General features: G+C 37.6%; 1 protein-coding gene across 1 annotated transcript in view; it reads right to left on the reverse strand.

The window, feature by feature from the left end:
- The window catches only part of LOC127430445 (neuronal vesicle trafficking-associated protein 2-like), a 49,941-nt gene extending 40,893 nt beyond the window's left edge, over nt 1-9,048 (reverse strand). The window contains exons 1-2 of the mRNA XM_051680212.1: nt 8,818-9,048; nt 8,052-8,210 (exon numbers count right to left, since the gene is read on the reverse strand). Coding sequence (XP_051536172.1) covers nt 8,052-8,180 — 129 coding nt within the window. The 5' untranslated portion in view covers nt 8,181-8,210; nt 8,818-9,048. The remainder of the gene's footprint in view (nt 1-8,051; nt 8,211-8,817) is intronic.
- Between the last annotated feature and the right edge of the window lie 3,478 nt (nt 9,049-12,526).

Genomic DNA, 12,526 nt, shown 5'->3' on the forward strand with positions numbered 1-12,526 from the left:
TTTGAGATCTACAAGTAAGCTAAAAAAATCATGTGCATTTATTTGGCAGCTATGTTTTGAACGAGGTGAGGGGGGGGGGGGGGGGGGAGGAATCTGGGACCTGTCAAATGCCACTTTCGCTGTCCGGCAAAATGATTTGTAATATCATACACATCATTAAATATTGCTGCGCTGTTCAGCATGTGCCACACACACCCGCTAGAGGGTACTTGCTCACGCATAAAACACAGCCTTTCGCGGTGTAGTAGAGGTCAAAGTCTGCAGTTTTCAGAGCGTTTTGGGTGGTTTTCCTCTTATCGTATAAGTGCCACTTTTACACTGACACTTCTGTAACAGAGAGGTGTCACGTCCGCAAAGGTGATGTTCTTTTTGAACAAATCTTTTAAGTGAACAAATCGTTCTCGTTCACCTCCATACACTGACTCATATTTTTCATTCACTGATGTCTCTCCCTTTGAAGCCAATGAGATCTGCTGCTTTCCATGCCTGTAAAGACTGACTATAGCATGAGCCAATAGCATTCGAGTGCACGCTGTGAAGGAGAATATCATTGGTCTCACCCGCTGAAAGAATACGCCCCTTCACTGAATTAGTCGGTCATTTGAGTCTGAACGACCTGAGACGTTGTTTGTGAACAAATTGAATGGTAAACTCGTTTATGAATGACTCATGAACGAAGATCTGCTGAACGACTGAACAGGAGGAGCTGCATGTCATTCGTTCAGTTCAGCATTTGAGTCAATCGCATTCAACAAGGAGAGACAGGGGTGAAATGCACTTAAGACAAGTTTATAGTTATACACAAAACATGATCCCTAATTTATGAATGTGTAAAAATGACTGAAAACCATACAGTTAAAATAACATGAATTAGGGCTGAACGATTAATCGTTTTAAACCGAAATCGTGTTTTGAAAGGGTGCAATTTTCAAATTGCAAAAGCTATGATTATTTCTTTAAACAAGGGACATCAAATATGGTAACAATATGCATCCACATAGACTGTTTGCCTCCTGAACGTATTATGTTTGACGCAGAGTTGAACCAATAGGAGGCATTTTAACACTTCACGTGCAGAGTGAATAACAAGCCAAGAACGTGATTCGGCTAACTTATGAAAAGATGAGCGGGAACGGTTCATCTCCGTAACAAAGTTTGTCTGTAGAAGTGCAATGTCCTGCAAATGGCTTGGTACCTAAAAAAAGCAGCACTGCATATGTGTGTTATTATTTTGGATTTCGAAGTTCTGATGAACTTCAAAGGCAAGTACTTTGTAAAACCTGCCGAACGCCTGTGTCAACCTCGCGAGGCAACACAACCAACCTATATCAACACCTGAAGAAGCATCACAGACAACTCTATGATGAATGCATGGCTAAAAGATCCACCGATGAACACACTGCTTCATCGCAATCCCTGAAACTGACAGCCATGCAAACTTCTATTGCTCAAGCTTTTGAAAGTGTCACACCCTATGACAAAACTTCACGAAGGTACTGCGAAATAACAGACGCCATAACAAGGTACCTGGCTAAAGATATGGTGCTAGTTTACACCTTCACAAAAGATGGTTTTAGAAATCTTATCCTAACACTCTATAAAAGATACTGCATTCCCACATTCTTTAATCAAGTTGCCATCCCATAACTGTATGATACTTGCAGGAAGAAGGTTGAAGCTGAGTTGAAAGATGTGGAATATTACACGACAACAACTGGCATGTGGTCCAGCAGGACCACTGAACCATATCAAAGTCTCACTGTTCATTTCATCCGTGAGGATTTCGAATTAAAGAGTCGTTCTATACAAATGTCATACTTTCCCGTTAACCATACTCGAGAAAACATCGCTTCTGGATTGAAAGATGCACTAACTGGGGACTCACACAATGCAGCCAACATCATAAGGGCAGTGGAAATAAATGGATGGACCAGGCTTCAGTGTTTTGGCCACAGACTCCATCTTGCTATCGGTAAGTGTTTAATTTATAATATAAATTTTATAATCAGAAATTATTCATATAAAATATATAATCATAAATGTGTTATTTATTTTTAAAAAGACATTAGAATTGCCCCAATATTAGATATTGGTAACACTACAGTTAAGTTCAAACTGTTAATATTAGTTAATGTAAATACCTAACATGTAATAACAATGATCAATAATTCTAAAGCATTTGTTGAGCTTGGTTAATATAATAATTTTATTATTATTGTATATTTACTACACATACTAATACATGTTTAAAATTTCAAGTTGTATAAATTAACATAAATGAATGTATTATGAACAAATATGAATTAATATTGAACAGTAATGTATGTGTAAATTAACATTAACCTAGGTTAAAAATCAATGCTGTAAAAAATTGTGTTCATTGTAAGTTCATCATACCTTAGGTATTAACTAATGCTAACTGACATAACTGCATTCTTGCTAAGCTTTTTTAATGTTTATTTTCAGAAAATGCACTGAAAGATGATAGGGTGCAGCGAGCAGTAGGCGTCTGCAAGAAGCTGGTCAGTCAGTTCTCCTACAGCTGGAAGAAAAGAATGGCGCTGACTGCAGCCCAAAAATATCTGAATCTACCTGAGCGCTCATTGATTACAGAGTGTTCAACAAGATGGGGAACCAAAGCAAAAATGATTGCAAGGGTGCTGTTGGAACCAAAGCAAAAATTATTGTGCTGGAGCCATGTAAAGCTTTGAATCATGTGCTGTCTGCTGACAAGAAAACAAGACATCTAACACTGACATGGCAATACATAGAGGTGTTAGAATCCAACCACAAGGCTCTGCATCCACACCAAGAGTTTAAAATTGCGCTTTCTGGATAGGAATATGTTAGTGTCACCTATCTTATGCCGGTACTTCACCTTTTGAGGACAAAGACTCTCACTGAAGATCAAGAGGACACAGATCTCACAAGGGCAATCAAATACAGAATCCTTCAGTACCTCCAGGAGAAATATGAAGACCCAGCCTCTCAAGAACTTCTGGATGTTACATCATTCTTAGATCCTCGCTTCAAAACAAAACTACATCAGTCAAGACAACATCCTGGCCAACATCCTGATGGTCTCAGATGCGGAGGCAACTGGGATTCATCCTCGGCCACCTGGATTGAGGCGAATCACTACGCGACCACGAGGACTTAAAAGCGCACTGGGAATTGGGCATTCCAAATTGGGTGAAAAAAATAAATAAATCACAACAATTAGTCTGTAAGGCAGATTTTTCCTAATTATTGTGAAAATGACAAAGAATAGAAATTAAGTATTACTTAGGAGTGCCAACCCTACTACATTATGTGGCAATTATTATTTCTGGATTGTGCATTTAAAAGTTTTTACAGAGTGTGTAGTCTCAAAAAAGCTCATGTCCATTTTTCCAATTATTCGTACAGCTTTTTTTTTTCATTAAAATAAATGTAATATTATTGCACTACTGTGTTTGAATTATGCTGCAAAAATCAATGACAGCTTTAATTAAAGAGGCCCTATTATGCTTTTTTTGGTATTTTACCTTTCCTTTAATGTGTAATATAGCTGTTTGTGCATGTAAAAGGTCTGCAAAGTTACAAAGCACAAAGTCCACGCCAAAGGGAGTTACTCTCTCCCACAGGAAACACTGCTCCTGAACTGCTTTTAATGCCTGGTTTGCAGTCCAGCCATTACTTCCGTGACTTAGCTATGTCACTGTGTAACACATTTGCATAATACCCACCTAAGGGCAACTTCAGTTATGGTATGGGGCGTTACATTTCCGACACACACTCTAAGCAGTTGACCAATCACAACAGACTGGGCCAGCTGACCAATCAGAGCAGACTGGGCTTTTGGGAAAGGGGGACTTAAAGAGACAGGAGCTAAAACAGAGCGTTTCAGGCAGAGGGTGAAAAGAGGTGCTGCAGCAATGTACAATATGAGAAAAAGAATGTGTTTTTTTAACATTAAAGCATGTAAACCTATTCTAGTAGACCCCCCAAATAAAATTATTAACCTGTAAATGAGCATAATATGGGCTCTTTAATGCTGGCAAGTGACCATGGTATAACTAGGATAATCCACGTGTGCGTTAGATTATTTTAATGCACTTCGCGGAGGTAACCATCCTCCACGCCTCCATGTCGTGCATTAAAATAGTGTAATGCACACCTATCCTTGGATTATCCCTTACTTCTTCCTTTCCAACAAACGATTCTATCTTATCAAGTAATATAATTTTTGTTCTGTATTCTTTGTAAAATGAAAAACTGTGTTAGTTATTTAAGTACCATGTTGGCTCTGGTGTTATTAAATAAGTTAAAATTTGTTTTATTCTTATAAAATCTACAATCTTAGTACTTTTTAACTACTAAGACCTTATAGGAAGCTATGATTAGCAATCTTTTAGTCAAAATATAATTTGGTTTATTTGAACATGTTTCAGAATCTGAAGGCAATTATTCTGCTAAATTGCATTCTCATGCATCTTGATTCTTGCACAAAAAACAAAGTTTGGAATTACAGATCTCTTTCGGTATTTTTAATTAACTATTTTGTTATACTGAGCTATTCCAAAGATTTTGCTACTTTTGAAGTTCTCCAAATTAAAGGAAAGGGTTTTGAATCAACCATCAATGTTCTTAAAATTCAGAAAATTCTGGTGCCAGCCCGAGGAGGAGGGCTTCCTTAGCCGAGTCTGGGTTCCTCCCATGGTTTCTTACTCATCTTTTAAATACCTTAGTGAGTTTTTGTTTTGCCATTGTTTTCTTTGGCTTGCTGACTAATGGGCTTTAAAGGCATGAAATACAGTTTATATACTGTATATGTAATACTATAAAAAGCACTAGACAAATTCAATTGTATTGAATTGAAGTATGATGTCATTTAAGGCACAAGATCTAATTAGTCTGATGTAAATCCACAGGTGGGTCAGTGTAAACTATTAAAGTGTTGTGTCTGGTCAGCTGATGACTTACTGGATATGTCATAGTTGTGCAAATGAATTCTCATTCATGCTCACTAGTATTAAATATGACCCAGCTAAATATGGGTTCATACTTGCAAAAAGGACAAACAAGGGTTTGTATGAATGTTTGCCTTTGCCTTTTTCCTGATGCATAATATACAAGATCTACAAACTTACAAAAAGAGAAGAAAGCCTCGCCAGCTGACACAGACATGTTAATAATCCAACACATCCTCTTCACCTTCACGCTGGCATTAAACAGGAAGCGGCCTCCGTATGACAGCTGAGATAACATGGCTTTTTCTCTTTGTCATGCAGGCCAATAAAGCATCAGAGTCCCACAGGAGAAGAGAAGAGGGGGGCTGAGGCTTGGATTGGGGTGGAGGGCTGTGTACTCCATAAAATATGACAGAGTGTGCTTGTGTGACTGCACAGGGTAGTGCAGACTGACAGGACACTTTAGTTAGCAGGTGCACACCATGATTGTGCCTTTCTCAGTGGAATCCCAAATGAGGAGCCAAAGAAAGTGAGACAGCTTTCACATGTATGCTTATTATTCATGGACAGGTTTGCAACTGAATATATAAACCAGAGGACTGTAAAACATTTAAAGAAATGGTTCATTCAATAATGACAATTATGTCATCATTTACTCACCCTCATGTTTTTCTTTCTTCCGTGAAACACAAAATGAGATGGTAGGCAGAATGTTAGGGACTGACAGCCTCAGTCGCCATTCACTTGCATTGCATCTTTCTTCTTCACAATGAAAGTGAATGGTGACGGAGACTGTCATTCTGCCTAATATCTCTTTGTGTGCTCCATGGAAGAAAAAAGTAATACAGGTTTGAAACAACATGAGGATGATAAAATAATGTTCTTTTTGTGTGTGTGTGTGTGTGTGTGTGTGTGTGTGTGTGTGTGTGTGTGTGTGTGAACTACTGTATCACTTTAAAGATTTAACAAAACACTTTCAGACAAAATAAAATTATGAAAGACAAGCTTGTAAATGTATTTGCACTCTCAAAAGTGTGCAAAATTTGGGTCATTTCTGACCTGTTAAAGAGATAAAAACAGAAAAACTAATCTTAATTCTGTATTTGGTCTTTGTGCAGCCCTGGGCTTTGTGCTTTTTGTATTTGGAAATGCCTTTGGATTCTCCACATTAAACAAATAAGTTAAAAAATAAATTATTACGTTTGTATGATATTTGTTTATATTTATGCAATGTCAGGGTGCTTTGGGTGTTTACTAAGGTGCTGCAAGGGTGTTGCTAGTGCCAGGGACTAAAAATGGTTCAAGGAACGAAAAACGAAAACAAACGACATTTTTTGCAGAACGTAACTGAAAACGGGAATGAAATTCCTTACAATTGTTCCGGAGTGAAAACATAATTTTCAAATGCTGGTAACCGGTTAATTTCATTCTGATAATTTTTTTCATGAAACCAAAGCGTTTATCACAGGCTGAGTTTGGAATTGCATACTACCATACTACTCATTCTATTTCTGCCATAGACACATATGGCAGAATTAGTAAGAATAATATGGGTAGTATGCCATTCCGAACTCATCCACAGTAAATTTTCAGAATTGCACCAATTCCTGTTGCCCAAAATAAATTAGGCTTCTGCACTTTGATTCTGAAGCACACCGCTTGTTTAAACTACAAAAGGTGACGTTTAGTCCAAACGCGCCCAGACAGTGTGTGCGTGTATGCAGGAGAAAGAGATTTAGGCTATTAATTGATTTTAAGTAGCCAAATTAATATTCAAAATATTTGAAATATTTTTGGGGATATATTTAATATTAAGAATACATTTATTGAAAACACGTTACTTTATATAGGCTACTGTATACTATGTTTGTTATGATTTCTGTCCTGGAAATTCCCCCACATGGGAAAAAACAGATTCACTTATTTTTCTCTTAATTCTCGTATTTTGGTTTAGGCAAGTCCCTTATTTTGAGCTTGTTATTCCAAAACAGGTGCGTTGTTTCTCTTGTGAGATCTGAAAACACTGCAACTGGTATTTCACCCACCCTTAGCACAGACTACTGTTATTTTAAAAAGAACGTTATTAACCGTTCTTTTATTTTGTACTAACCAGTAACCAGAACGAAAATATATTGTTTCTGCTTAAAACGAACTGAAATGAAAAACATTTCGTTTTTAGTCCCTGGTTAGGACATTACTAAATGGTTGCAGGATGGCCATTTCAATGCAAGTCTACACGGTATTTTTCACTAATTTTTCCCCTGCCGGGTGAACATTAATATTTAAAAAATTAAAAATCTTTTAGAATGTAAACCATGATTATAGATTTGTTTCAAACAGATACAATGTGTAAGTATTCCAATTATCAGATTTCTTTTCACTCAAAATAAAGGGTTTACAGCATATCTACAGTAAAAGAATAGACCTTATTCATGCTAGCGCCATCTTTGATTTTTAAAGGGAATGTAAACGAGGCTGTGAGGGATTGATTTACCGTCTCTTCAATGGCACGAACGGTATAAATCTGTATAAAGCTTCTAGATCGCATCTGATTTTCCACAACTCATGTTGTCTGGAGTTTTTTGTGTGTTTGATAAGATATTTTTTAATGTTTTGTCCACGGAACGATCCAAAAACACTTTAAACTGCAGTATAGCCCATTGAAGAGACTGTACGTCTATCCCTCGCAGCTTCGTTGTCATTCCCATTAAAAATCAAAGATGGTGCTGCTCTGAATAAGGTCTATAGTACCACAAGTGACATATGTGGCGCTCTTTCCAGATGAAATGCTACTATAAAAGCTTGCGTTCCGTTTGGAAAAAAAAAAAACAAGCCTATGTCAATGTTCATGTTTATAATCAAAAGGATAGTGTGCTGTAAAGTTGCTGTACCGATACTTTTTTTACCCAAACAGTGCGGTTGTTAGGAATTTTCTCACAAAACAAAAGGGTTAATTTAACACAGATCATTATGCTTTCTAGGTACCAAATTGCACGTCTCTATGTGATGTTTGCTACGTTACATTATATGAGGGATATATTTTTATGACCAGACGTGAGGCAAGGTCTTATATAAGACCTGAAAAAGAGTGTTCCTTACCTTGTCTGGGGCTTGATACTGAAGATTAGTAACATCCAAGGGTGTGATGAGGGGGACGTTTTGAAAGCCATCCTCAACGCTCACTGCTTTTGCTCCTTTGTCTTGTAGGTTACTACCCAGTTTAACCATCTTTAAAGGATTATTTCACTTTTCAGTAGCCTGCAAACATAGTGAATTAGAATTAAACTTAATATAAAATTATACGGCCTAGCTGAAATTCAAATATGCACTGCCTTTTTAATAAAACCACAAATCATTCACCTCTGGAACATCAATATACCATGCAGAGACAGAGCACACATTATAAACTCTGTCTGTCTCTGTCTCTCTGTGTGTGTGTGTGTGTGTGTGTGTGTGTGTGTGTGTGTGTGTGTGTGTGTGTGTGTGTGTGTGTGTGTGTGTGTGTGTGTGTGTGTGTGTGTGTGTGTGTGTGTGTTTGGTAAACACCTCACGCATGTCTGTCCGAAGCCAGTCCAAACGTCAATGTTTTACATAAACACAGACTCGAGGCTTTTGAATTAAGGCAAAGTCAATTATTGTAGCACACATCTTCCTTTGTTTGATCTTTCATATCAAAGAGAGAAAAACACGGAATACTTTACCAACATAGAGATATACAGTGTAAAATCCAGCTATCCAAACATCAGCCACAGACCAAATAAAGCATCCGCGCCCCTTTTATGTCTGGTTAACCAGTAACAACAATTCATCTCCCATCCAAACACAACACGCACGAGATGGAAAGATCTTTCAAACATATACTCACCCAAATTTAACTTCTGCGCTTTTAATTGGCTTCACCGACTTTTGAATTCGGGTTGTTGATGTAGGCAGGTGGAGCGTCGAGATGGAGATGCTGTATGTGTGTGGTGCTGGTGCGCGAGATGCAGATACTGACGGCCTCCGTCCGCACGCTCCGCGCAGCATCGAAACACGCACTTACACTGGAGCCACTAGAGGGGATCTGAAGAAAACCCTACATTTGTTGTGCCCGAACCTCACAAACCCTCAAGCTTGATGCCAACCCACGCGAGCTGTCTCGTCTGCCATCTAGTGAAAAAATTGGGATAAGTGCAGTTTATTTTTATTTCAAGGAAACAACAAGCCTAGATTTTTCAAATTTTCCTCTACAGAGTAAAATTTACAAACATATTGTTCCTTTATATATACAGTTGAAGTCAGAAGTTTACATACATCTTAGCCAAATACATTTAAACTCAGTTTTTCACAATTCCTGAAATTTAATCATAGAAAACATTCCCTATCTTAGGTCAGTTAGGATCACTACTTTATTTTAAGAATGTGAAATGTCAGAATAATAGTAGAGGGAATTATTTATTTCAGCTTTTATTTCTTTCATCATATTCCAAGTGGGTCAGAAATTTACATACACTTTGTTAACTTGGGTCAAACGTTTTGGGTAGCCTTCCACAAGCTTCTCACAATAAGTTGCTGGAATTTTGGCCCATTCCTCCAGACAGAACTGGTGTAACTGAGTCAGGTTTGTACATGCTTTTTCAGTTCTGCCCACAAATTTTCTATCGGATTGAGGTCAGGGCTTTGTGATGGCCACTCCAATACCTTGACTTTGTTGTCCTTAAGCCATTTTGCCAAAGTTTTGGAGGTATGCTTGGGGTCATTGTCCGTTTTGAAGACCCATTTGCGACCGAGCTTTAACTTCATGGCTGATGTCTTGAGATGTTGCTTCAATATATCCATAGAATTTTCCTTCCTCATGATGCCATCTATTTTGTGAAGTGCACCAGTCCCTCCTGCAGCAAAGCACCCACACAACATGATGCTGCCACCCCATGCTTCACGGCTGGGATGGTGTTCTTCGGCTTGCAAGCCTCATCCTTTTTCCTCCAAACATAACGATGGTCATTATGGCTAAACAGTTCAATTTTTGTTTCATCAGACCAGATATATTTCTCCAAAAAGAAAGATCTGTCCTCATGTGCACTTGCAAACTGTAGTCTTTTTTTATGGCAGTTTTGGAGCAGTGGCTTCTTCCTTGCTGAGCAGCCTTTCAGGTTATGTCAATATAGGACTCGTTTTACTGTGGATATAGATACTTGTCTACCTCTTTCCTCCAGAATCTTCACAAGGTCATTTGCTGTTGTTCTGGGATTGATTTGCACTTTTTGCACCAAACTACGTTCATCTCTAGGATACAGAATGTGTCTCCTTCCTGAGCGGTATGATGGCTGCATGGTCCCATGGTGTTTATACTTGCGTACTATTGTTTGTAAATATTGTATTACAATACAATACCTGGTACCTTGGTACCTTCAGGCGTTTGGAAATCACTGAGTTCTTGGCTGATTTCTTTTGATTTTTCCATGATGTCAAGCAAAGAGGCATTGAGTTTGAAGGTAGGCCTTCAAATACATCCACAGGAACACCTCCAATTCAGTACAGCTCCTATCAGAAGCTAATTGCCTAAAGTCTTGACATAATTTTCTGGAATTTTCCAAGCTGCTTAAAGGCATAGTTAACTTAGTGTATGTAAACTTCTGACCCACTGGAATTGTGATATAGTCAATTAAAATTGAAACAATCTGTCTGTAAACAATTGTTGAAAAAATGACTCGTGTCATGCACAAAGTAGATGTCCTAAACGACTTGCCAAAACAATAGTTTGCTAATATTAAATCAGTGGAGTGGTTAAAAAATGAGTTTTAATGACTTCAACATAAGTGTATGTAAACTTCTTACTTCAACTATATATATATACACACACACACACACACACACACACACACACTGGCGGCCAAAAGTTTGGAATAATGTACAGATTTTGCTCTTATGGAAAGAAATTTGTACTTTTATTCACCAAATTGGCATTCAACTGATCACAATGTATAGTCAGGACATTAATAACGTGAAAAATTACTATTACAATTTAAAAAAAAAAAAAGTTCAGAACTTCTTAAACTACTTCAAAGAGTTCTCACCAAAAAATCCTCCATGTGCATCAATGACAGCTTTGCAGATCCTTGGCATTCTAGCTGACAGTTTGTCCAGATACTCAGCTGACATTTCACCCCACGCTTCCTGTAGCACTTGCCATAGATGTGGCTGTCTTGTCGGGCACTGCTCACACACCTTACAGTCTAGCTGATCCCACAAAAACTCAATGGGGTTAAGATCCATAACACTCTTTTCCAATTATCTGTTGTCCAATGTCTGTGTTTCTTTGCCCACTCTAACCATTTCTTTTTGTTTTTCTGTTTCAAAAGAGGCTTTTTCTTTGCAATTCTTCCCATAAGGCCTGCACCCCTGAGTCTTCTCTTTACTGTTGTACATGAAACTGGTGTTGAGCGGGTAGAATTCAATGAAGCCGTCAGCTGAGGACATGTGAGGTGTCTATTTCTCAAACTAGAGACTCTGATGTACTTATCCTCTTGTTTAGTTTTACATCTGGCCTTCCACATCTCTTTCTGTCCTTGTTAGAGCCAGTTGTCCTTTGTCTTTGAAGACTGTAGTGTACACCTTTGTGTGAAATCTTTAGTTTTTTTGGCAATTTCGAGCATTCTATAGCCTTCATTCCTCAAAACAATGATTGACTGACGAGTTTCTAGAGAAAGCTTACCATTTTTGACCTAATTTTAACCTTAAGACATGCCAGTCTACTGCATACTGTGACAACTCAAAAACAAACACAAAGACAATGTTAAGCTTCATTCAACAAACCAAATAGCTTTCAACTGTGTTTGATATAATGGAAAGTGATTTTCTAGTACCAAATTAGCAATTTAGCATGATTACTCAAGGATAAGGTGATGGAGTGATGGCTGCTGGAAATGAGGCCTGTCTAGATTTGATCAAAAATGACTTATTTCAAATAGTGATGGTGCTGTTTTTCACATCAGTAATGTCCTGACTATACTTTGTGATCAGTTGAATGCCACTTTGGTGAATTAAAGTACCAATTTCCTTCCAAAACAGCAAAATCTGTACATTATTCCAAACTTTTGGCTGCCAGTATACATATACACAGTGTTGGGAGGGTTACTTTTGAAATGTATTCCACTACAGATTACAGAATACATGCTGTAAAATGTCATTTGTAACGTATTCCGTTAGATTACTCAAGGTCAGTAACGTATTCTAAATACTTTGGATTACTTCTTCAGCACTGGTAGATTTTTTCACTTGTTTTGACTATAAAAACTCTGCCAGTATATTAAGACAATATACACATGTTAAAAATACATTCTCTGAAAAACTGAAATATCTTATGCAGTGTTGTTTCTAAAACAAGATAAATCAAATTGATCTTGTTTTAAGGATATTTTGATATTTATACAAAAATTATTATCAAGAATATGATTTTCCCCCTAATATCAAAGGTCTTACTAGAAAAAAAGAAATTATGATCCAACGTGAATTTTCTCGATAAAAAAATATGAATGTGCCTGGTAACGTGTGCATGTAAAATGGCTAGAAATAGAATTTTAGCTTTGTGTAAA

This window comes from Myxocyprinus asiaticus, chromosome 40, assembly GCF_019703515.2.
Source record: "Myxocyprinus asiaticus isolate MX2 ecotype Aquarium Trade chromosome 40, UBuf_Myxa_2, whole genome shotgun sequence".
Classification (NCBI taxonomy): Eukaryota; Metazoa; Chordata; class Actinopteri; order Cypriniformes; family Catostomidae; genus Myxocyprinus; species Myxocyprinus asiaticus.